The following is a 25,587-nucleotide window of genomic DNA, read 5'->3' on the forward strand; positions in this document are numbered from 1 at the left end:
TTAAGCTAGAACAGGTCAGAATTCTGTGGTAGCTTTTGCCTTTAAACTGATTGCAGATTTGTTGACCTGGTTTTAGATTAATTCGCTAATTATTAGACCTATGCCCATCAAAGTGCAACATTGTCTCTTTAAAACCAAGGGCAAATTATTTTTTGCACAATAGCGTCAGAAATTTGTGTCTTTATTCAACCCCAAATATGATTTATTTATATCAGTTGAAAGGATTCAGATTGATATGGCAAATAGCCCAATGGTAAGGTTCAACACGTTTCTCTCAAAAACAGTGACTCTCCTTGAGTCCATTGTTTACTACTGATTTGGCTTACAAAAAAAATGCTTGGTTCTTTTTTCCTCTGATTACACCACACCTTACAACCTTACAATTTATTTGCTGATTTATTTCTATTTTTTTCATAACAATAAATGTATTATATCTGAGACTATCTGTTTAATAATCAACATTTGATTTACAAGTTACAACAATAACAAAATATGACAGGTAGTTGTTGCCTGAATACATTTTACATCACAAATGTCAAGTCACTTTTCGATAGGGAAAAAAAAAAGCTTAAAACATTGTCCACTCAATATATTAATTTATTTGGGTCGGGCCATAAAGTGCAAATTATTCTCATACAGGATACATAGATAATGGAAGATTAAAAGTCTGGTCTGTCCTTCTCGAGCTTGGAGTAGTCCATGTTGACTGCAAAAAGCTAGGAAGAGAAAACAGAATTAACACACACAAATATAAATATATTAGTTTAATAAAAAACAAATGACATTGAGAACTAATTAATTGCTTGCTTAATTAAATAATAGTATTTAAGTATAGTTTCCAAGTACCGGTACCATCCATCCATTTTCTACCGCTTGTTCCCTTTCGGGGTCGCGGGTGACTGGAGCCTATCCCATTTTGCTAATTTGCACATACAAAATTGGCAGAAATTCAAATATCAGCCAGCATCAATTAGGATTTTATTTAGAGTATAAACAGAATTGTTTGATTTTGCCGGGTAAGATCTGTGCCCCTCTTTCCTGGCACACTGCTATAATGTGGCCCAAGAATCTCAATGATCCACTATGACAGATAAGTGCTCGTACAATATGCCAGAGGTGGGACCAAGTCCTTGTTTTGCAAGTCTCAAGTACATTGAAGTCTTTGGCGTAAAGTCCGAGTCAAGTCCCAAGTCAAAGAAAAGAAAGTCTAAGTCCTTAATTTATGCATGCCATATTTGATTCTATTGACATTGCAATTATTATTATTTTATTATTTATCATTTTATCTTGCACCTTAACGGTTGCTAAATGTGTTTTCTGATTCTAATTTGATCAAGTCATCAAAATAGTGACTCAAGTTCCACCTCAGCAATATACCTTGTACTGGTGATCTGGATTGAGCTTGTTCCAGGGTTCAGGATTATTCTTGCGATCCCATCTAGACAAAAGAGAAGTGTGTCAATGTTGGAAAATGCATGAGGTGATCATCTTGTGAAAGCATGGAATAACTTACGAGACATCAGGGTTTTTCAGAGCCAACCGGGCCAGGTACATCATACTCATAGTTGTACCTCCACCAATGAAGATGAAGAGAGGTATGAGCTGTGTAAAAACAGGGACAAATATGAGTTTATCAGTGAGAGAAGAGTAATAAAGGCTGACATGTTGCTATCACTGATCAAATATTAATATCATCATTAATGTTTGGAGACTCACAAACATAGGCTATAGACCTATAAGACAGACTAAAACAGAGCTCATACAATATACAAAACAAGCAGTAGGAACCTGGCTAAATTAGTCTTCCAATCAAGAAAATAATACAAAAGACATTTTAAATATTTAAAAGACTGAATAGTAGGCCATACTGCGTAATCAGTTTGACCCAGTCGCCCTTGGATCAAAGGTACAGTGTTATTCTGGTCTATCACGGCTGTAAAAAGACCTGACAGACGCTACGTGCCGCTACAGTCCCCTTATAATGGCGCACATAGGACCGGCACGCGCGTCTTGAACATACAGTGAAACATCTATGGACCTGCCGACCTGACATGCTGCAAGGGAGCATATTCAGCCAGATGTCAGTGCATGGCTTACACAGACAAACTGACCAGTCCTAGGATGATTTGGCCCTTCATCCTTGGCAGTCTATGGGTGCATTTCTTCACAGGGAGCGCAGGCTCGGCGTCCTCCACACCAGACAATTCAATGTCACGGCTCTTTTGCTGAATAATATGGAGGAGTAGTGGAAAAATACTCACGGCAGGATGATTCTTGAGCTGTTTGCGCACGACCGCAAGCATTGACATGGCTGACAATATATATGTTTCCTTTAACAAAAATAAAGCCTCTGCGGGTATTGCCGGTGTTTCCTATAGCAGTCCAGAAAGCCCAGTGCGCGCGGAACCACCTCCAGCCCGATCAGCCAATCCCGCCTGATCATGACAGCTGCACGGGCTGTGCCAGCGGCGTATGCGGCAGAGCAAAAGGGCACAAGAACACGCCGCTACTCGCACCAAAAACAGCACTTTCTATAGCTTCTGTTGAAAGAAAACAGGGATCATTCACTGAGCCGTAGACGATTTTTGTTTTTATATATATATAAAAATATTAAATTATATATATATATATATATATATAAAAAAGTAAACAATAGACCCGGGATGGTCAGAAATGCAGAATCAAAACAGGAATCTTATGACAAATTTAATATTCAGCAACACACTTGACCATTATAATATGGAATTGGGCTAGACACAGAACCTGAGATAACCTCCCAACATCCACAAGAGTTCAAACATTTAAACAGACATATCTAGGTGAATCAATGCATTAGGAGTTCACCATGTAAATAAAACAAAGACTAGTCGGAAGATCCCATTCGCAAACACTCATTTTCAGACATTGTCAGACTGTAAACTCAGGACCAACGTATGGAAGTAATACCATCTCCGTAAAAACCCTTTCCTGGAAGTGCATAAAAATTCACCCAATACAAAGTTATTAAACACCTGCCTAAAGTATACTGGCACAACACATCTAGCAAAGTAACAAGTTTAGCTTATGTTGCAGGTTGGTAAAGATGTAGAAAAATATACATTACTACCCTTACATTTAAAGTATAAATGTGAATATAAAAATACGACTTGAGACTGAAATGGTGCAGTTCAAATTGTGCAAACATATTTACTAGAAATAAAACTATTGGGACATCAACTTGTCAGCAAAGAGCATCTTCAAAGAAGGCTTATAACTATATACCACTAAAACTGGTTAGGTAGTCAACTATGTCGAAAAACTCAAATCTATACAACATGAAGCTTATAGTTTGTACAGCAGATTGAGAGGATCCATCAATAATAGAATTACATTTTACAAAAAAAAATGTCAAAGCATGAACGCAGACGCTGAAGATTTAGGTATCAATTTTACCCATAACTCCAGTCTATATGTGATCATTTTAATATTGTCATTATTTATAATTAGGTAACTTAAAAGTACCCAACGGATTTGTCATAGTTTGTGCACCACCACTGGGGCAAAGTCAAGTCGATTCAGGCAAAACAAACTGAATAAAGGAAATGGGATTTTGGGTTTGTTATTGTGTGCAGGGCAGTTCTATATTGAAACATTGTCATACATTCTTTGGATCATTTCAATTTCTTTTATAGTTAGTAAACTCCGAATAATCAGTAATGTCAACATATATCTTTGGAAAATGAAGAGGCCATAAATCATGGAAAACAATGCCCTGTGTGTCATGTCTTAAGAAGAAGCACCACCACTTGTGCTGTTCATCATCATTTTTCCTAGGTAGCCCATTAACCCAATCCCACAGTTGATGTAATCAGAAAGCCAGGCCCTCCCCAAAGGCCTCCAGCGCACAGCCAACAGGGGCATTGGCACTGGTGGATTGGTCTGTCAAATTGCTCGCTGGAGACACCGAGAGGCTGCGAAACAACAGGTCCATGGAGGGGAGCAGGGGCTTGAGCAGGCTTACAGGGCAGAACGCGGAGCCGCCGTGGGGAGCAAAGTTTACCTTGTTGGGGTCTGGACAAGAGGCAACGGCAGTGGGTTTGAGCTGATCCACAGTGCTAAAAGAAACATGACAAATATGTCAGAATTCAGAGCAATAACACCGATTGTTAAGAGCTCAAAGCAATAAACAATGCTTTCAGCAATGTAATGTTTTAGTAGTGTTCAGTATTGTGGTGGTATACAAGATGAAAGTTTGGCCCGAGGCGATTTGAGAACGCAGGCGGAAGTGCGCATGCGCACTCCCCCGTGCGGACTGATACACACACGTGCGTTTGTTTATTAGCGCAACGGAGCGCATCGCATCGTTCGTCTCACGTAGATTTCTGTCCACTTCTGCGTCAGCTCAAACTGTCTTTCTCCGTCTTCATTTTGCCCCGTACACTGAGGGAACTATATTATGATAGATCCATGCGCTTAGGCACACGGAAACGTGGGGACGAGCCTGACGCGGCTGCAGGTGAGCGATAGGCGCGTTTTATGATTGATACGTGGCAGGACAAATGATTTAGCCACGCCACGAGGAAATATGATAAACAATTTGCTGAAAAAAATCGTCCATACCACCTTTAATGTTTGAAAAAGTATGGAATTTGTTGTCAAACTACTGATGTTTAATTTATGCATATACTAAAATTAGGCACTAATCAAAACATGAAATAGGACTGCTAAAGGTCAATACACTGATCCTCAACATTTGTGATTTATTAAGCCCCATTACGTTTTATAAACACTAAAAAAAACAGAGCTTCATGAAAATTCTCAACCTTGTACCAAAAAAGCCAAAGCCAGTCATTACCTTGCCTCCTCCCAAACTCTCACTTTCTCACAACCTTCTGGCGGTTCTCTCTGAAAGCAGAAGCTTTTGTTGGGCCCAGGAGAGGATGACATCAGCAGGGACAGCTCAGTCTCATTCTGGGTGCTTGATGAAGACATGGACCACATCGCTGTACTTTCCATTAGTCCTGTAAATAAGCTTTTTTACATTCTCTTGTCACTTTATAATACAAGTGAAAACGTTGGTGAGCCACAATCAGCACACAGCTGTTGTTTTGTCTAAAAACAAAACATGCAAGAAGGTTAGCGCTGATTAACCTTGGTGCATGTCCTCAGAAGTGGGTGGCGACGTGGATATGCCCATGGGAGAGCAGCAGGGCGAAGAGGAGGCGGAGGATGAAGAGAAGGGTGTAGAGGCATGGTCACTTTGGGATCCACTGCTACAGCTGTGGGATGGGATAGGGGCGCGGTGTCCATCTGGTACTTCCAGAAACTGTCAAATAATAATCAGCATTTGTATTGCAGATAAAGAGCAGCCTCTCAAGTTTACTGTGGTTTATAGGTACCTTTTGGAGTACAGGTGATGGCTGGCAGATGAACATGCCTTCCAGCTCCTGATTGAGACCCTCCACACTGCACCGAAGTCTTGGGACCAGTGTCAATAAAGGGGCAAGGGGAATTGGAATTGGCTTTGTCTAAAAAGAGAAATGGCATGTACACAACCTGTAAGACACCCACATCGCATTTATCACACAAATACATTTCTACATACTTCTGTGCTCTATAAATCAGGAGTTTTGTATTAGGAAGTACAAAATCTTCAGCAACCATTTTAAAACACATTGTATTGTCATTTGATCAATTCTGAAATATTTCTAAAAGCTCATTTACAATGACTCAGTAAACCTCCACATCAAACTTGCTGCAGTGACAAGATTGCATTTTGCGTTCTCAAAAGCAGAACATGATGTATTGGCCTTCCTGTTGCTTCAGTGTTGCATGACATGTCATTTCCTTTCAACCACTGCCTCATTCAGACATTTTACATCACTTAAGTCTATGGTAGTCATACAGTATAATCTTGCCTATAAAAGGCAGTGGTTCTCAAACATTTCAGCACTGATACACTCTTATATGTACTGTTCCTAAACTGAGGCACCTTAAGTTGCATTTCATTCTTAACAGGCTCACTTAGATTTGAGGTTTATCTTGTGAGATAAAATACATGCGGCCATGAGGCTCAGTGGCTATTTTGAATTCTGGTTTTAAAGCATTTATTTTTGGCATGGTCCAAGATAATGTTGTGCAAGTTTTGAATCATTTCATATTCAGAATTTAATTGAAAATCTTTGCTGTTCCGTTTCATTATTTATTGAATTACTCCATCAGAATTTTGCCCGCACAGCATGAAAGTATTAATTAAGACTCTTGGATTACATTAAATACAAATTGTTAAAACATTTCAATCTTCTCTGGTGCAAGTTTGTGCTTCACGTCTCCCTGCGCTCATCACATGTGCTCTGCAAAGAGAGAAAGCACTGCTTTCCACAACTGTCTGCTGTGTAACGCCACGCCCCCTCAGCCAAAATGTATTTCTTAAATTAATTCTTGGATTTTTCGGTCAAATACGACTCAAATTGCATTTTATTGAAATCACTTGCGGCATTTAAGTATTTAAATCAATTATTGTCTATAATCTTTTAATTCCATCAACTCTACACTTTTCTGCAGCACCCTGCACTCACAGCACCCACTCTAAGAAAGCCTGCTTTAAGCCAGGGGAAATGATTCCCTCCCTCATAATTAATTATGTTAGCATAAAGCAGAACTTTGTGGAAAATACATTTTACCTTTTCAAACCAGTAGTTATGAGTGTTTGGAAACTTTGGGAGGAGAGCCAATTGGCCATTTAGGGATATTACCAATAAAATGTATACATGTGAATACTAGTGATGTGCCAAAGAATTTGTGAGAGCTAGGAATGAGTTAGAAAGGTTCAAAAGAAAAAGATGAGACTACGTCAACAATTAAAGACTGGAATGACTTGGAAATAGACATCAGACAAAAATACATAAATAAAACCAACATTTAGACTTTGGACCAGGTTGAACTCTTATTCTCATTTAAATGTGTCATTTAGTGCCACTTGTGTTCTTTTTATTTTCACTCTCTGGTCACCTTCAGAGTTCTATGTTCTATAAACCCACTTCCATATTGCATCGTTTGAAAATGAGGTACCCCAGCATTAAAGTACACATGCTTAACTAACTTGCTGGCATGTGTGAAAGTGTGAGCGGTGAGGTAATGTGTTTGGGACAAGCTAAGGCACCTGTGCAGCTCCTTGGTGACTGTTCCCATGTGGATATCCATGCAGGTCTTTATCATGGCCTCCAGAGACTCCTGATTTGCTACGCTGCTGTAGCTGCTGTTTCAGTTTAGCAATCTACAATAATAATACGTTTTAGTCATTTAATGAGCATAAAATTATGATTTCACATGATCCATGACATATACTGACCTCTTTGAGATGCTCAGCACTGCCCCACGATGCTGAACGTTTGTGGCTGCCAATACCTTGTCTGCTTTGGAAATCATCCGACCATTCATCTGGAGTCTGAAAACATAAAAATGAGCAAACTTACACAAATAAACATTTGAAAAGTGTAAAGTTCCAGTTATTGCACAAAAGCTAAGATAAAGATTGACCACATTTTGACAATATTTCTGTACACGGCATGCAAAGACTCTTCATGCTTGATGCGTGATCTGACAACATATCACACTAAACACACCCACAGACTCACTGCTGTTTGTACTTGAAGAGCAACAGGGCCATAGGAACTGAAAAACAGAGAAGGCAGAGGATGTGGGCAAGTGTAGAGCAGTGGCGAGTGTCTGCACCCCAAGCAGAGGATGGGTGCAGCTAAAACGGCTTTGTCAGCTGACACCAGGGACCGTTCTCATGGCTGTGGTTCTTACTGTGTAATAACTGACACTCCCTTCCCCTATCTCGACTGTACTCAGCAAAATGTGCAAAGTATCCTGCTACATTATGTCATAATACAGTTTTTCCTTCAATCACAGCTGCACAGGCACTATTGTGGACATGCATTCAACTTTGACAAATTTCTGAAATCTCACTTGCGCTATACTATTTAAGTTCTAATAAATGCAAATACTTAAGTGCTGAGCGGCATAAATCATTTTGTTTAATGATTTGTCACTTCTGGTGCATCACCTGTATCAACCTAGTTCTCTCACCTGTGTAGATTTGTCTTTCTGACACACGCTGCTGTTGGTTTCCACCTCCTTAGGCCAGTGTCCAAGCAGGTAAGGCCCAATGATGGCATCAAGAGACACTGTCCGCCTCATGCCACTCTGCTGATGGGCTTTGGCCTTTCCAGCTGTAGAGGACACAAGATTATACCAAACAGAGGGGACGCTTTAAAAACAGTTTGGCAAAAACGTAAGCATTTAGTTAACTATTAATACCATGCCAACATCATAACCTATAGTCTACTGAGGGACTCATTTACAAAAGGCAATATACTTTAAGTGGAAATACTTTGGATAGTACGTTTATAAATTGAATTATAGTGTGTTAGTATTTTCGACAAAACATGAAATATTTCATTATAACTAGGATTTGGGCATGCATTACATAGATTATGTTCGCATGTGTGCATACCATGTTACTTAAAAGTACATGCAAGCCAATGCCAATAGATTGATTTCATTGTTTGGTGTAAAAATAAACAACTCACCTTCTCTTCGGTTTTGTCTTGGTTTGCAGGCCAACTGGAAGGGAATCGTAGCCTTGAGAGGCTGCAGACCTGAGGCAGCCCCCCGGCTCTGTCCCAGTGCCCCTCGGCTGGACATCTTGTAGGAGGAATTGTGGGTATTTTGTGGGGGTCCTGCCTGGAGCTTGGGGGCGCTCTCTTGTAGTGTGGCTGTTATAGCTGCGCGTCTCTCTAATGATGACTATCACAAACTCCTTTACAAACTTCGGTCTTGAGTCATCTAAGCAACATTTAACCCTGGGTTAATTTTCCAATAACAGGTTTCTTCATAATGTTGAATTTCCGAGCGTTTCCGTCAGTGGAATTGGCACTAATCACACTTTTTCTTGCTTTGGTACGAGTTAGCAGCTTAGCAGGCAAGTTTCTTTGTGAGGATGTTGCGATATTTCACCCTGGTGTCGAAAAAGGAAGCAGCTCCGGTCTGAAAAAAACAACTAAAAGTCGATCTTCCGCGTCTTCTGTGCAACGCTGAAGGTCCCGTTCATTATTGAGATCAGATTATATCGTGTTTTGACGGGCCTGAAAGTTGGCAGTTATCACAGCTGCCTCTCCGGGTCCTTGCTCTCAAACACTTGCTCCACGCTGGTGTGGATTTAATTATGTTGGGCCGAGCCCAGCTGCGCTTCTCACTTCTGATTGGTTAATGCAGCATCGTAGCTCCAGCTGATTGGACAAAAGTCCATCAATCCTCCAGGACACGGGCAAAAAAAGACTGTCACCGCCTACAACAGTGACGCCTCAAAACGGTTTAAAAGTGTCCAAGAGAAAGACAGTTTGATTTGAATTACATGTGGGGACCACTATTAAATGTTTTCCCGTCATTTTACTTCTTCCCCTTCCCAACCAATTCATCTTTTGACACTGCAAACTAGAATAAAAATGAAAATAGCCCATACATTTCTATGTATGTGTATACAGTGTGACTCCAGCTCATATATTTGACCAGAATCACCAAAATACGTATTTAATTGTGACATAGGCTACAGCAAATGCGGTTAAATTCAAAGATTTGACGGCTGATTTTGGGTGGTTTGTCTGCATGTTTAGCAGTGTGCTTTGTGAGAGATAAATGTACCCACGAGTCTCAAAGGGAGTGCCAACGCTTTGGCTGAACTGTTAAAAGATAACATAACATAGTTATCCTTGCCCACATTAAACATATACATGGTTAACACCAATCCAACATTCATTTGTGTGGAGCTGCAAAAGGTGAACTAAATGCCCAAACATGTGTTAGACAGCTACTTTTGTCGATTGATTGACCAAGCTTTTAACACTGATGCTTTTTGTCAGCCCCTTCTCAGACCAGAGTAGTTAATTGGAATGTGCCTCTTTCATTATACATTTCATTCATTTACCAAAGGACCTCGAGCTGCTGTTTGCCCTGTCCCTTGCATTAGTCACTCCTAAGAAACAAATGGTTCTAACCTATGACCTTAAGTAAGTTTAAATAGTGAAAATACAAAAGAACCATGAACAATGCATGACCAGGGCATCGTACCTACAGTACTATTTCATCTGATGTGTCCTTTGGGCAAAAAAAAGAAAAAAGAATATACAGTATACAGTATACAGAGAGAGAGGGAGAGAGAAAGAAACATGTAAAAGGAAGGTATTATTCAAAAAAGGCAGTTTTATTGCAGTTTGAAATACACACATCCTCCCTGCATCAACATGAGATTGTTTTAAAACATATAAAAGTGAAAAACAAACCCCTACAATGAGAACTTTTCACCCTAACCTTTCAAACATTAGCCTAAAAATTAGGAAAAAGAAAACATTCATTTTGCATAGTAACAAAGCACTTTGTATTTTTGATGCAATTCATATCCCTTTAAGCTTTCAATGTGTCGTAGAAACATTTTGCTTTCAAACAAACAAATAAAATAAATAAATAGTACAACAACCAATCTTGTTATTCCTTTGAAGAAATTGACAGCTCGGCCCAGTTTTGACAGACTTATGCAACAGGCAGAAGGGGAATGATTGACAGTACACACCAATGGGCATGACTTATAGTCAAAACAGACAAATGAGAGCAATATCCTTTTAAGAATGATGTAGACGTTGTCGTACTTGAACGGGCATTGATATCTAGACATGGACATAACATATTAAGTAGTCTACCACAAACATTCATCCATTACAGTCCAAAGCTGACACTACAGAATAGACTAACAGTGGGTTGTATTTTAAGGATTTGGCAAAGCTCAAAGTAAAGGGATTTAGTAAGGGCCCTATATATGCTTACAAAAAGTCTTTTTTTAAATGTTGAACAGTCACAAAGAGGTTGGCAGGATCTTTGGCGCCACCTAGCTGGGCGAGGGAGCAGGACTGTTGTCAGTGCTGATATGAACCAGGCACTCACTGGACTTGAGGCTAGCCATGGACTTGCAGCTGGGAAGGGAGGCCAAAGAGCCACACAGGCCCATCATTGAGGGCGTGTAGTCCTTTTCTACAAATAAAATAACATAATTTATACAGTTCATAATTATTGAATTAACTTAAAGGCAAATACCGGCTGTACACCAGGGTCCGTTCTGTTTCCCTTCTATCCTTTGAGAGTCTGAATCCAGACTGATCTCCACTGACAAGAGCTCAGTACTTGGGAAACTCCGCCTAAAATATAAAAAAGTTTGCAACATTCTTCCAAAGAGGAAACAATGTATTATACTGTGTAAATTGTTTCTAGTTTACTGAATAGTACAGTATTTGTGTGAAAAATGCAATACATATTGTGATCAAAACATGCGTGACTTAGTTTTGTGGCTTGAATTTGTTTGTCTTGTAGAACTAATATATGTCATTAAAAACAAATGAATCATCAAACCTGCGAAACATCCGGACATCTTCTTGGCTGTTATATGACTGCAGTGAAGGCCATTGGTTAATCAAAGGAATAGAAATATTCTTTACCAGGTGGCTTGGGTCACATGGTATCAAGCTTGTCCTGTCAAAAAACAAATTTCACACAATTAGACAATTGTTCATAATCTTCATACATCTTACAACTGACTTTTTATAGGGGCTGCAACCATTGATTAGAATTATCCAATTATGAATAACTATGGCTATCCACCACAAAATAATTGTGTACTATATTAGTAATTGTTAATTGTTATGTGGACTATATGGACCCTAAAGCACATTTTTACGACAGAAAGCTGCATCATGAAATCAAAAACTAAATCAACACTTTATCTGTAAATATTCTCTAGCCTGCATATTTTTTGCCTTCATCTGGTCATAAAAGTATTCACAAAATCTCAATACACAATAGAAATGATAATTTAACAATAAAAACTAGTGAATCACTAAGATCATCTTAAATTCCAGTTCTTAAAATGTTTTAAAATAAACTTATTCGTTCTTAGTACATCTGCTCCTGCAGCTCCAAAATGATGGCCTCCAGTTCTTGCTTCTCCTTCAGTGTTTGGCTCTGAAGCTCTTCCAGCCTGGACCTGAGCTTCTGGTTTTCTGTCTCTATGTTTTTGAGCTGAGATTCACGCAGACGAACAAGCTCCTCCAGATACCCCTACCACCAAATATGCACAATGTCAGTAAAACATTTAACCTAACTCATATTTTAAAATGAAATATTAAATTGAGCACACCTTCTGGGCATTGACAATCTTGAATCTTTGCTCCATCTTGCGACACTTGTTGCTCCAGCTCTCATCGTCTGTGACCAGGGGAATATAGGGATGTTCAGGAATACTGTCATCACTAGTGCTGCTGTCAACACTCCGCCGATCATCTTCATCACTGAGATACTCAAAACTGTAGTAAGAGTACACGCATGTTTAGATAGACACTAAAACCATGACCACATTATGCTTATGTGCTGTTTGTACCTTTGTGCAAATTTTAAGTAAGGTGTATAGTCAATAACAGCAGCTGATTTTCCATCCAACGCCTCTCCTTTGAGACAAAAACTGTAAAGCCAAGACTTATTACATTCAAGAATTAAAAAGCATTTAGCTTAAAGGAGACATTGGGCCATGTTTTGCCCTTGGAGATAGCGTTAACGGGAGACTTTTCCAGGGGGCGGGGCCAGGGCGATATTTTGCGACCTTGATGACCTTAACACGGGTGTAAAGAGGCTGTACTTGGCCACTGGAGATCGGAGTGGGATGGTGCCAGTCCATTATGGTGATAGTGTTTGAACCAATGACATAACTGTGGCATTCAACTCCTGTGTGGGAGATGTTTGCACTCATGCCCATGGATCCATTATATTATCTACCTCCCGAGCAAAATACGACCCATTGTTATTTCAGGTACTTTGTAACATCAGTAGATCATCATTTTACATGTTTTCATTAAAACTGTAATATTGATCTAAAACAGCTAATGATTTCCTAGTCAAAACTACAGAACTGATAAGCTCCGCCTCTTTATGGTGTTTTTTTAACTGTCATTGTCACTGTCATTAACATGTTTTAGTTTTGAAATATAAATTTGACCATTTAAAACCCTACATGTATCACTCAGATTTTGGCAAATAATCACAACTGCAGGGATCTGGGAGGGGATAGGTTGTAGGTGAAAACAAATTTTCTGTGCACTCAAGCCCCAGTTGTAGGACAATACAGGATTAAGTAATCAATCAAAATAGACATTTGAGGAAACTAATGAAGAGGAAACAAGGTTTAAAGCTCACAAAAGTTTAATTGACATAATATGTCCCCTTTGAAAAATATTTCTGTCGCTCTCACCTAAAATCAATGGCTCCGAGTCCTATAAGCATGCCTGTTAGCACACTGGATTCCTCTCTCAACATGATGGCACCTTCTGCATAAAACTTCCTATAGTGACAATAATAGTTACTGTTAACTGAGAATATATCAAATGTATTATACAATATACATGTAAAGTAGTCCTGTTGGTAATATAACCGTATTGACCTTGTAGTTCTGCTGTCCCTTAAGGCAGTGGCTATGTACTCTGACAGCCTTTTCTCCATCAGCGCCACTCGTATCCAGGCACGACCCTATATATTTATATTTAGTATACAGAAAAGATCATTTAACTATACATACTCAAATACATTGTGGACACAGAATATGATTTCATAGTAATGTGATTTACCTTTGCTCTTGAGGTGTTGATGTTTTCCATATTGTCAATGCTGCTAATGCAACTGTTTGGGACTTTAGAACAAGCCGACCGAATGAAATCCCAAAAACTCCGCTGGCCATCGAACCAGCTTCCAGAGCCTGGATGATAATACATATCATACTATTTTAATGCTGTACAACCAACAGGAAGATAACACTTTACCAAACTATACTTTGTTACTTTTGAATTTGTGGCTGAGGATATGTTCAAGTATGGCTGCAAAGTTCATAAATTCTTCTAATGTATCATCAATAGGCTCTGCGGTGTACTTCTCCAGCAGTGTCTTCACAGAAAACCTTCATTAGAAACACAATACATTTGTAATTAATAGCTTTTTTAAATTTTCACAAGCTCCTCAGTAAATTGTCTGTCCCTGTGAGCAGTGACTGTCACAGTCCTGGTCCTGCATATTTTTATCCATTCACATTTTGTGATGGATAAAAGAAACAGGAGTGCTTTGGGCTGAATCAACATGTGAAAGAAAAATGCAAATATCTTTTCAGCAACATAAAAGAGATATTGATTGATACAGCCTAACGTGTCAGTCTGTGAAGGTACGAGTCTGCTCTGTCTTTTTGCTTGCAGAGGATGTAATCCATTTACTGAGAGGAATTGAGTCATATGAGCTTTCAGGAAGATAGCACATTAGTGAGGAAACATTGGTCATGAGCAGGATTGTCTATATATATATATATATATATATATATATATATATATATATATATATATATATATATATATACGGTATATCAAGTAATTGTTGTATGTAGTGTGTTAGTAGTGTTTATCAAATATCTTATCTTATTATTGTCAAAACAATCCATTTTGCAGCCGTCTATTTTATAGAATTCCTGCATCATAAACCACATTGACGAGAATGAGGAGATTGTTATATTGCTGCTGCAGCTGTCACTTAAAATTGACTTTTATAATTGGGACACAGTCAGTTATTAAATTGTACGACATTCAAAGAATGTCACACATTTCAGGGAATCCTTGACACAGAGTCTTCAATAGTCATTGTTCTAGAATTACAAAGACTCCTTCATTGTGATTGTAAGAACGGGCCACTGTCATTAAAATGGTACTTTCACTGTAGACCATGGCATGACTCATAGGCTCATCATAACGAGGAATGTATTGCTGTTCCTTGAAATTGTTTAAGACCCAAATAAATGATGAGAAGTTTGACAATGACACTTGAGCATGTCTTAAAAAAACTGTTGAAAAAAAGGGGGGAAAGGAACAGATTCCATGTAATACACCACGTACTGTAGCTGATCCATTTGTCCTGACTTCAGGCAAAGGCTATAATAGTGGCACATGTAGTCACCATGACAGGACATTTTGACTTAAATCTAGTTCAGTAAAAATACCGTCTCATGTTAAACTAGCATTGTCTAAAACATGTCTCAGCTGCGCCAAAGAGCAGAACTCTTTTCAGGTCACCCACCCCCAAGGGCTAATTGGACTTTGTCTTGATGTACAGGTCTTTGCAGCGCCTGACTGGTCTGGTCCCAGGGGTGCCAGCCTGTCCCTGCTCCAAGAAGGCTGTCGTCATAGCAACCACGCCATCAGCGGAGGGAAATACATCCTACTGATAAGGATGACACGGCTAAATGGTCAACTGTGAGGAGTATAGAGAGTTTCTAGTTCAGATAAAGGATAATGGTCCAGGTTTAGCTAACACGGTTAGCTGTGCTGAGCTGTCACTGTCAGAAGAACACAGCTGTCCTTGTGGATGAGACTGACCTGCACACAGTAATCAAGTTCCTCCTCTCCACGGCTAGGTTTCGAGCAGCCGCCTTCGCAGACGCGTCTCCCGCGGCCATGTCTGCGTGTCCAGAGCATTGACCAGGGCCGGGCTTCATCCAGGACCAGCAGACCCCTCCCTACGGCCGCCGCCTCCTCCTCACTGCTGGACAGAGGACAGAGATGCTTCAGCCCGCATGCTCTCGCTGTGCTACGGCAGTGTCCACTCGCCTTTGAATGTTAGAGACCGCGCCTATGGAGCACAAAAGTGCTTTTGTTTTGTAGCCTTGTAGGAGCCTACTTCGAAGGGCTAAAACATAGCGAGTCGCAGCGGGGTACATCCAAACCAAGCCCCACACTCATCCTGCGCTGTTCCTCCGCCTCTCTGACGACGTTATGACGTCACAGGATCAGCTGGAGGGGAGTGTGCGCGTCATACTCGTCTCGGGGATCCAGGAAAATGGCCTGAATCATAATAGCAATCTATTAAATACAAGAATATGTCTTATTAGTTGGCAGATGGTTATTTATATATAAAATAGCTGACCTCCAGTCTTGACCAAGTCATCCTGATCATCATCACCCACTCGTCCTCTGCTCTGGGACCTGTCCTTAGCATCACAACCTCCAGTTTTTGCAGTAGCCTACCTACAGTTTCATGCTTTACCGGTCACGGAGTTACAAATCATGCTAATCTGAATTGGACAGATGGTTCAGGGTTGAGGGTCCTTTTTGTCATGGCGTGATGCACACATAAATACCGCGGTGAAGTTAGTTTCACGTTGGACGTTGGATATTCGCCTCCGCAACTAGAGCGGGAGCTTCCTCTGAGTGTGCCCCGCCTGCAGTAGCTCGACGCGGGAAGCTGCGCGCTGAAGTGCCACTTGGTACGCCAGTTAGGGACCGTCTCTAAAGTACAGTTTGTTATCTTAAAAAAATATAAACATATTTATAAAAAAAAACAAAAAAAACAACAACATTGAGCATGAATCCAAGTTGCTAATCCTAGATGTCATAGTCCTTTTGGGCTAAAAAATTAACCCTTTGTAGATTTTTAAAGAATATTTTTAGTCAAAAAACAAGGATTATTTTCAATAGCTCCTAAATGAGCGAACCTAGATAGTAAACGCTAAGTGATTATAGTAGTTTGAGTCTCCAGGTATCACGCACACCTTTTACTTTTTCAAATTAACCCTTTGTAGATTTTTAAGGAATATTTTTCGTCAAAAAACAAGGATTCTTTTCAATAGCTCCTAAGTCAGCTGACCTAGAAAGTCAAACCCAAGTGATTATAGTAGTTTGAGTCTCCAGGTATCACGCACACCTTTTACTTTTTCAAATTAACCCTTTGTTGATTTTTAAGGAATATTTTTTGTCAAAAAACAAGGATTCTCTTCAATAGCTCCTAAGTCAGCTGACCTAGAAAGTCAAACCCAAGTGATTATAGTAGTTGTGGTCTCCAGGTATCACGCACACCTTTTACTTTTTCAAATTAACCCTTTGTAGATTTTTAAGGAATATTTTTTGTCAAAAGAAAAGGATTCTTTTCAATAGCTCCTAAGTCAGCTGACCTAGAAAGTCAAACCCAAGTTATTATAGTAGATTGAGTCTCCAGGTAACACGCACACCTTTTACTTTTTCAATTTAACCCTTTTTGAATTTTAAGGAATGTTTTCCGCCAAAAATCAAGGATTATTTTAGCAGTTAGCAAACACCGTAGAGTTGCTGAACTGACTGATAAACGGTCAAGGAAACGGCCTGTGCTACTGGACCCTGGACCACAGAATGTCAGCAGAGCTTTGAGGCCTTAAAAGCCAAGCTCACCACGGCCCCGGTACTTTGCCTACGCTGACTTCTCCCTCCCATTCATTCTGGAGGTTGGTGCAAGTCATGCTGGATTGGGGGCAGTGCTCTCCCAGGACCAGGAAGGGAAGGTGCGACCTCTTGCGTACGCCAGTCGAGGCCTGCGCCCGACTGAGCGCAACATGTCCAACTACAGCTCCATGAAGCTAGAGTTGTTGGCCCTTAAGTGGGCCCTGACTGAGAAATTCAGGGAGTAACTGCTAGGACACAAATGCGTGATCTATATGGACAACAATCCCCTGAGTCATCCCTCCTCAGACACACTGGGAGCTGTTGAGCAGCGCTGGGCCGCCCAGTTGGCCTCTTTTGATTTTGAATTAAAATATCGTTCAGGTAACCAAAATGCTGACACTGTCTCGCCAGCCTGGCACTTCCTTACAGGAAGTGGCACCGGAAACTTGGGGCACATGTCTGCCTGGGCAGTTAAAACAAGCCCTACAAGGAATGTTTACACAGGCAACACAGTCCCTTGTGACTTTTCTACCGCAAGTTGCCCCTGCTGACCGCCGCGAGCTTCAGCAGTCTGACCCCGCCATACAGGAGATCCTGACCTTTTGGCAACAAAATCGACAGCCCACTCGTGAAGAGCAACGAGCCCTCTCTTCGACTGCCCTCTTAGTGCTGGCCCAGTGGGACCGCCTGGTAGAGTTAGAGGGGCTGCTGTATCGGCAGGTGTTTCGTCCTGACGGTGGTGGGGCTGTGTATCAACTCCTTCTGCCTAAAGCCTTGGTCCAGAATGTCCTCACCCAGGTCCATCAGGAGCATGGACACCAAGGAATAGAGAGGACTCTGGCCTTGCTGTGTTCCCGGTGCTATTGGCCAGGTATGTCACGGGAGGTAGCCCAATGGTGCCAGGCTTGCGAGAGATGTCAGCATGCAAAGAACAACCAATCGGTTCCTCACGCCTTTATGGGCCACTTACTGGCTTCACAGCCAAACGAGATCCTTGCTATCGACTTTACCCTGTTAGAGCAGACCTCCACTGGTCTGGAAAACGTGCTGGTCATGACTGACGTTTTTAGCAAATACACACTTGTAGTTCCAACCCGCAACAAGCACGCTTCCACTGTGGCGCAAGTCCTGGTCACAGAGTGGTTTGCAAAGTTTGGTGTGCCGGCACGCATACACTCGGACCAGGGACGAAACTTTGAGAGCACTCTCATCCAGCAGTTGTGTAAGCTGTATGAGATTACAAAGTCTCGGATATTGAACTATTGGCTATTGGCATGAGGCCATATTATCTGCCCCGGGAGTTCTCGCATGTGATTTTGATCGTAGTCTATGTGGCCCCGTCTGCCAATGCTGAATATGCTTGTGAAGCACTGCTCTCCTGCACTTGTAGGCTGCAAACACAGCATCCACAGGCTCTCTTCCTCATCTCTGGTGACTTTAACCACGCTTCTCCCTCTTCTGTTCTACCAACATACACCCAGTATGTCACCTGCCCCACCAGAAACAATAGAACATTGGACTTGTTTTTTGCCAACACCAAAGAGGCTTATTCTTCTTCCCCCCTCCCTCCCCTGGGCAGCTCGGACCACAATCTTGTACATCTGAAGCCTGTGTATGAACCCATCATGCGCAGGCAGCCTGTGGTGTCCCGTGTGGTGAGGATGTGGTCTGCTGAGAGCGAGGAGGCTCTGAGGGACTGCTTCAGCACCACTGTCTGGACTGAGCTTTACGGCCATGGGGAGGACATCAACACCATCAGAGAGTGCATCACGGACTACATCAACTTCTGTTTTGAGAACATTGTTCCCTCCCGGACGGTGCAGTGTTTTCCAAACAACAAGCCATGGATTACCCGTGAACTGAAGGCTCTGCTGAAGGAGAAGAAGAGAGCCTTCAGGTCAGGGAACAAGGAGGAGCTGAGGACTGTGCAGAAAAAGCTGAGGAGGAAGATCAGGCAGGCTGAAGCCGGCTACAAGAGGAGGATGGAGGAGCAGCTGCAGCAGAAGAACATTCAGGGAGTGTGGAGAAGCCTGAAAACCATCTCGGGCTTCAAAATCCCCCCTGCCCAGACAGAGGGGGATCTACAGTGGGTGAATGATTTAAATGCTCACTTCTTGAGGTTTGATCGGTCACCCGCCCCTCCCCCTGCACAGCTGCATGCTCCCTCTTCCACAGCTGGACAATGCCCTGCATCCGTTCCTCTTCATTTCTCCGCCCCGGACCATCAGCTCCCCACTTCGCCTGGACTCACCCATCCCCCCAGCACACAGTCCCCCTGCCAACCACTGACTGTCACAGCAGCACAGGTGAGGAGTGAGCTGAAGAGGATTAAAGTGAGGAAGGCAGCAGGACCTGATGGCATCAGCCCCAGGCTCCTTAAGTCCTGTGCAGATGAACTGTGTGGAGTTATGGAGCATGTCTTCAACATGAGCCTGAAGCTGAGGGTGGTAACACAGGTCTGGAAGACCTCCTGTCTGGTACCTGTGCCCAAGACACTGCGCGCCAAAGACCTCAACAGCTTCAGGCCGGTGGCTCTCACGTCCCATCTGATGAAGACACTGGAGCGGCTGGTCCTGGACCACCTCCGCTCCACTGTGAGCTCAGTCATGGACCCGCTGCAGTTTGCATACCGGCCTGGCATTGGAGTGGAGGACGCCATCATCTCCCTGCTGCACCGCCTTCTCTCTCACCTGGAAAAGCCTGGCAGCTCTGTGAGGATCCTGTTCTTCGATCTTCCCAGCCCCTTCAACACCATCAGCTCCTGAGGGACAAGCTGGAGACTGCTGGTGTGGAGTATGACCTGGCAGAGTGGATCCTGGACTACCTCACGGACCAACCCCAGTTTGTGAGAGCACGGGACTGTGTCTGACACTCGGACCTGCAGTGTGGGGGCGCCCCAGGGCACTGTCCTCGCGCCCTTTATCTTCACCCTTTACACTGCAGACTTCAGACACGACACTGCAGAAGTTCTCTGATGACTCTGCCATCATCGGACTCATCACGGACGACGATGATGCAGAGTACAGGGGACTGGCGCAGTACTTTGTGGACTGGTGTCAGCGGAACCACCTCCTCATCAACGCGGGGAAGACCAAGGAGATGGTGGTGGATTTCCGCAGACGCCACCCCACTGCCCCTTTACCAGTGAACATCCAGGGAAGGGACATTGAGAGAGTGGACTCATACAAGTACCTGGGTGTTCATCTGAACCACAAACTGGACTGGACTCATAACACAGACGCAATGTACAGGAAGAGCCAGAGTCGGCTCTACCTCCTGAGGAGACTCAGGTCTTTTGGAGTGACAGGGCCACTCCTGAAGACCTTCTATGACTCTGTGGTGGCATCAGCCCTCCTGTACGGTGTGGCCTGCTGGAGCAGCAGCATCACAGAGAGGGAGAGGAAGAGACTGGACAGAGTCATCAAGAAGTCCAGCTCCGTCCTGGGCTGCGCTCTGGACTCGGTGCAGGAGGTGGGGGACAGAAGGGTCCTGGCTGGATTCACATCTATGCTTGACCATGAGTGCCACCCCCTGCAGTCCGCTCTGGAGAGCAGCTTCAGTGAGAGACTGATCCTACCTCGCTGTGTGAAGGAAAGGTTTTGCAGGTCTTTCCTTCCTGCTGCTATCAGACTTTATAACAAACACTGTTAGTCCTGAACACTCGCAATACTGACTTAACAATGTGCAATTCCGTCATATGTGCAATATGTGCCGTCGTGACACATATTCATGTGCAATTACTGTCGTGATCACATGCAATGGTATTTATGTATTTATTTATTTATTTTCATCTTTATTATTTTTCCCCTCCATCCCTTGTTGGGTAATGGGAGTTTTTGTTTATAAGAGATCTTCTACTGAAAGTGTTTTTCAAACTTCCTATAAGTGATCTGTTCTTTTCTTCTGTATCTACCTCTGTATCTACCTGCGTTGCATCAATGAAATTTCCCCATGTGGGACAATAAAGGAATATATTATCTTGTCTTATCTTACTCCGTACCACCCAGCAGGAAATGGGCAGTGTGAGCGGTTCAATCGAACACTTCACAATATGTTGCGTGCTCTTCCTGCATCCCGTAAGAGGGACTGGAGTGGTTGCTTACCCCAGGTGATCTACGCATATAACACCACTCTCCACCAGTCCACTGGTGAGTCTCCATTCTTCCTGATGTTTGGGCAAGAACCACATCTGCCTATTGATTTCTTGTTGGGTAGGGTGCAAGACCCCGTGCGGGGGGGAAGTGTGCATGAGTGGGTGTTACGACCACCTGGCTCAACGGCAGCCAAACAAAGAGGGGAGTCCACACGGCACTCACAATAATTAATAGTATATTTTTATTATAAATAATCAGGCCCTGACAAAAGAAACTAATGTATCTGTGTAGATGGCAACTAACTAAGTGTAGTGTGATATGTATCGTTGCAATGAAAATGTGCAAAAATAAACAGAATTAAACTGTGCTGCCACACAGTACAGCAAGCAGTCTTGGGGCGTGGCGAGAGAGAGAGAGACTGCTCCCACCAGCCTCCCTTATATCCAGGCTGGCTCCACTCAAGCCAAACAATCCTAAGGTGTGTTAGGAGGGACCTGCAGTGGAGAGAATCACCTGGCAACCAGGAGAGGGTGCTGACTCCCACTGCCCAGGGAGCTGACACCCCTACAGAATCCCTAGGTTCGTAACAGTGGGTGAAAAGAGCACCAGACGCGTCTTCAGGTGGCAAATCATGACCAACGGGTCAGAGATGTGCCATTTAAGGAAGGCCAGGTGGTGCTACTTCGCGATTACAGTGCTAGGGGTTGTCGGAAGACCCAAGGCCTGTGGGGTCCTCAACCTATGTTGTCCTGCAAGCCCCAAGGGAAGATGGTGTGGTGTACACGGTGGCTCCTGGGGATCAACAAACCAAGGTAAAAAGGGTCCACCGATCCCTGTTGAAGGCCCTGCTTTGCAGTGACTCCCCTGCCACTGTCCCTGGTGTGAATCCTCTGGATGCACCTGTAGCACCAATCGTAGAAGATGAACAGTCATTTGAGGATGATTTGTTTTTACAGCCGCCGGTGCGGCAGCCAACAGTTGTGCCCCAAAACTCCTCCCACGTCCCATTACACGTGCCGAGTGCTCAAGAACCATTAGTTGCTCTCCCCACCGTGGTCACTGACCAGGCTCCGCCAGCAATTGACCCTGTGGCCAATCCTGGCTTCAGCGAGGCATCTGTACGCCGGTCCACTCGCACGACCGCTGGCCAATACCTAAATCCCCACCGTATTCCAAGGTCCCTAGTTGAACAACCATCCGGCCAAGGTGCTTCTGTGTCATCCTCCAGGCTGACACAAGCAGTTTTTAGGCCTTGGTGTTAAGTTGTGTTTCATCGTCGGGGCGACGATGCATTTCGGGGGGGGGGTGGACTGTGGCAATATGGGCTGTAGAGGCCTGTGCTGAGGGTACACTTACCTGCCGCTCCATGGCGCTCAGCTGACGGACAATTTAAGCGCGCCCTCCTCATCCTCCTCTCGTTTCGCCCACACGCTCTTCCGGGCCTTGGTTGTTGGCCACTCCGTCCTCCATTCCAGGTAATGACAATCCCGCGGCTTCGATTCATTCATTTCACAAATTCATGAATTTAATTCTTCCGGTAGTGCCGCTGCAGTGCCACAGGCACCCATAATCCAGTCCGGGGCTCTGGCAAATCACCTAGCAGGTAATGAACTCCCAATTCTCCTCAGTCATTCAGTTTCAACGCTCCTAAATCCCGGGTTTGCCCCAGATACACCGGTCAAGTACACCCGTTTGGCTTTTAACGCCTTGTCCATGACCACGCGCCGCAGATTGCGGCGAAGGCGCTGTTGTGCGGCAACAGCTTGCCAACGTTGCGTGCGCTGGTCCACTCAGTTTGGATGCAGCCTGTGGTGTGGAGCGATCCCATTGAGCAGCTAAGGAAGTATCGTGTGCTACTCCGTCAACCATGCCCGGTATGTGCCGAGAATTTATTTAGATCAGTTTCGATTGAATGTAGTAATTCCACTGGTAATATTGCAGGTCTCCTGTGGTAGTCCGCAGCGGCTTGGGCACGCCCCCCTCTGCTGTTTAGTTCCTTCTTGGCTTCTTTTTGTTTTGTTCCTGCTCCGTTCTGATCCTCTATTGTGCCTATTTTGCCGTCCTGTTTTGTTCCTGTTTTGTTCCTGTTTTGTCCATATTTTGTTCTTATTTCACCTACTATTATAATAACTTGGGTTTGACTTTCTAGGTCAGCTGATTTAGGAGCTATTGAAAAGAATCCTTGTTTTTTGACGAAAAATATTCCTTAAAAATCTACAAAGGGTTAATTTGAAAAAGTAAAAGGTGTGCGTGATACCTGGAGACTCAAACTACTATAATCACTTAGCATTTACTATCTAGGTTTGCTAACTTAGGAGCTATTGAAAAAAATCCTTGATTTTTGACGAAAAATATTCCTTAAAAATCTACTAAGGGTTGAATTGAAAAAGTAAAAGGTGTGCGTGATACCTGGAGACCACAACTACTATAATCACTTGGGTTTGACTTTCTAGGTCAGCTGACTTAGGAGCTATTGAAAATAATCCTTGTTTTTTGACGAAAAATATTCCTTAAAAATCTATAAAGGGTTTTAATTTGAAAAAGTAAAAGGTGTGCGTGATACCTGGAGACCACAACTACTATAATCACTTGGGTTTGACTTTCTAGGTCAGCTGACTTAGGAGCTATTGAAGAGAATCCTTGATTTTTGACGAAAAATATTCCTTAAAAATCTATAAAGGGTTAAATTGAAAAAGTAAAAGGTGTGCGTGATACCTGGAGACCACAACTACTATAATCACTTAGCATTTACTATTTAGGTTTGCTAACTTAGGAGCTATTGAAAAGAATCCTTGTTTTTTGACGAAAAATATTCCTTAAAAATCTACAAAGGGTTAATTTGAAAAAGTAAAAGGTGTCCATGATACCTGGAGACCACAACTACTATAATCACTTAGCATTTACTATCTAGGCTAGCTGACTTAGGAGCTATTGATAAGAATCCTTGATTTTTGACGAAAAATATTCGTTAAAAATCTACAAAGGGTTAATTTTTCAGCCCAAAAGGACTATTGCATCTAATATTAGCAACTTGGATTCATGCTCAATATTGTTGTTTTTTTAAATATAAATACGTTTGATATTTTTTAAGATAACATATTTTTAAACAAACGGTACTTTAGAGTCGGTCCCTAACTGGCGTACCAAGCGGCACTTCAGCGCGCAGCTTCCCGCGTCGAGCTACTGCAGGCGGGGCACACTCAGAGGAAGCTCCCGCTCTAGTTGCGGAGGCGAATATCCAACGTCCAACGTGAAACTAACTTCACCGCGGTCACATAAATGCTGCCCTCATGCTGCCATCAGCCAGGCTGTGGCAAACCAATCTGACTGTATTAATCCATTATGATTCATGAATGAGTAAATCATCTGCGTTTTAAAGTTATAATAGTATTAATAATAATAATGATAATGATCATGATAATAAATATAGCCACAAGCAGCAATGATTGGCCCTCACCACACCCCTTCACCGTCCCGCAACGCAAGGGAGGGGGTGCTAACTCACCCCAATTTTCCTCCTTTTATTACTCCTACTGCCGAATCCGCTGTCACGCCTTCTCCCTTTTGCTTTACAAACAGGGTATTTGAGGATTTTTTTGCGACTGCTCAGCACAAATATCATAATTTTTAAAACAAAGATTTGGATAACTTGTTATGCTCCTGAAGATGAGTCATACCAAGTTTTAGGTTAACCGGAAGAGTTTGGAAGAGTTTGCAAAAGTATAAAGTGTAAGCATGTTCAAATTTCAGATTTTCCCATTGGAATTACACGGGAGGTTTCTGTCAATATGACATGGGTCTCATTGACTTTTTTGGTTGGGACCCCAAAATTAAATATTTTTCCCAATTTCATAAAATGTTGAAATAGTAAATATTTCTCCCCATATCAAATGTTATTTAAATCTGTAGGGGGCGCTATTGCACAACATGGATTTGTTTCACTTCAAGTAGTTTTAGGGCGAAGGGTTTAACAACTGATTCAAATTTGAGATTTTAGCAACATTTTGCGGCTTCGCCGCACAGAGACCGTGAAAGATATCAAAATGATTTGAATAATTAACTTTTGATATCCTTCTCAACACCATTTTCACCAAATTTCAGCTTTTAAAAGTACGTAGTAAAAGTGGTAAAACTAGTAAAAGTATGACATTTGGAAAAACTCCTGAGTCATGCTTAGCAAATTTTGCGTCAAT

General features: G+C 42.5%; 3 protein-coding genes across 3 annotated transcripts; all 3 read right to left on the reverse strand.

Moving 5' to 3' along the window:
- Nucleotides 1-576: 576 nt before the first annotated feature.
- LOC140368749 (cytochrome c oxidase subunit NDUFA4) lies at nt 577-2,446 on the reverse strand. Its single transcript, XM_072455809.1, has 4 exons — nt 2,262-2,446; nt 1,514-1,602; nt 1,378-1,438; nt 577-716 (listed from the first exon to the last, which is right to left on the reverse strand). Exons 1-4 carry the CDS (start codon nt 2,307-2,309, stop codon nt 660-662), a joined length of 255 nt encoding a protein of 84 aa, XP_072311910.1. The 5' UTR covers nt 2,310-2,446; the 3' UTR covers nt 577-659.
- A 243-nt stretch (nt 2,447-2,689) lies between these two features.
- Nucleotides 2,690-9,210, reverse strand: LOC140368748 (protein FAM117A-like). Its single transcript, XM_072455807.1, has 8 exons — nt 8,577-9,210; nt 8,074-8,216; nt 7,331-7,426; nt 7,142-7,255; nt 5,379-5,507; nt 5,131-5,305; nt 4,835-5,000; nt 2,690-4,094 (listed from the first exon to the last, which is right to left on the reverse strand). Exons 1-8 carry the CDS (start codon nt 8,689-8,691, stop codon nt 3,848-3,850), a joined length of 1,185 nt encoding a protein of 394 aa, XP_072311908.1. The 5' UTR covers nt 8,692-9,210; the 3' UTR covers nt 2,690-3,847.
- A 1,286-nt stretch (nt 9,211-10,496) lies between these two features.
- rundc3ab (RUN domain containing 3Ab) lies at nt 10,497-15,866 on the reverse strand. The gene is made up of 11 exons (XM_072455504.1): nt 15,486-15,866; nt 13,914-14,029; nt 13,704-13,831; nt 13,520-13,605; nt 13,331-13,420; nt 12,467-12,547; nt 12,227-12,392; nt 11,990-12,147; nt 11,443-11,562; nt 11,131-11,231; nt 10,497-11,067 (listed from the first exon to the last, which is right to left on the reverse strand). Exons 1-11 carry the CDS (start codon nt 15,602-15,604, stop codon nt 10,925-10,927), a joined length of 1,308 nt encoding a protein of 435 aa, XP_072311605.1. The 5' UTR covers nt 15,605-15,866; the 3' UTR covers nt 10,497-10,924.
- Between the last annotated feature and the right edge of the window lie 9,721 nt (nt 15,867-25,587).

The sequence above is a fragment of the Eucyclogobius newberryi genome, unplaced genomic scaffold, assembly GCF_026437365.1.
Source record: "Eucyclogobius newberryi isolate DKJ021-1_F unplaced genomic scaffold, fEucNew1.0.hap1 SCAF_20, whole genome shotgun sequence".
Taxonomy (NCBI): Eukaryota; Metazoa; Chordata; class Actinopteri; order Gobiiformes; family Gobiidae; genus Eucyclogobius; species Eucyclogobius newberryi.

What these genes read in the sequence shown, in the direction of transcription:
- LOC140368749 (XM_072455809.1), bottom strand. Translation starts at nt 2,309, where the DNA reads ATGTCAATGCTTGCGGTCGTGCGCAAACAGCTCAAGAATCATCCTGCC. An exon ending in AGCTCAAGAATCATCCTGCC is followed by an intron (nt 1,603 to 2,261) that starts GTGAGTATTTTT and finishes GTTTTTACACAG; the next exon opens with CTCATACCTCTCTTCATCTT. An exon ending in ATCCAGATCACCAGTACAAG is followed by an intron (nt 717 to 1,377) that starts GTATATTGCTGA and finishes TTCTCTTCCTAG; the next exon opens with CTTTTTGCAGTCAACATGGA.
- LOC140368748 (XM_072455807.1), bottom strand. Translation starts at nt 8,691, where the DNA reads ATGTCCAGCCGAGGGGCACTGGGACAGAGCCGGGGGGCTGCCTCAGGT. An exon ending in CATCACCTGTACTCCAAAAG is followed by an intron (nt 5,306 to 5,378) that starts GTACCTATAAAC and finishes ATTATTTGACAG; the next exon opens with TTTCTGGAAGTACCAGATGG. An exon ending in TTCTGAGGACATGCACCAAG is followed by an intron (nt 5,001 to 5,130) that starts GTTAATCAGCGC and finishes GCTTATTTACAG; the next exon opens with GACTAATGGAAAGTACAGCG.
- rundc3ab (XM_072455504.1), bottom strand. Translation starts at nt 15,604, where the DNA reads ATGAAGCCCGGCCCTGGTCAATGCTCTGGACACGCAGACATGGCCGCG. An exon ending in AACTTGATTACTGTGTGCAG is followed by an intron (nt 14,030 to 15,485) that starts GTCAGTCTCATC and finishes TTTCTAATGAAG; the next exon opens with GTTTTCTGTGAAGACACTGC. An exon ending in TACTTAAAATTTGCACAAAG is followed by an intron (nt 12,393 to 12,466) that starts GTACAAACAGCA and finishes CTCTTACTACAG; the next exon opens with TTTTGAGTATCTCAGTGATG.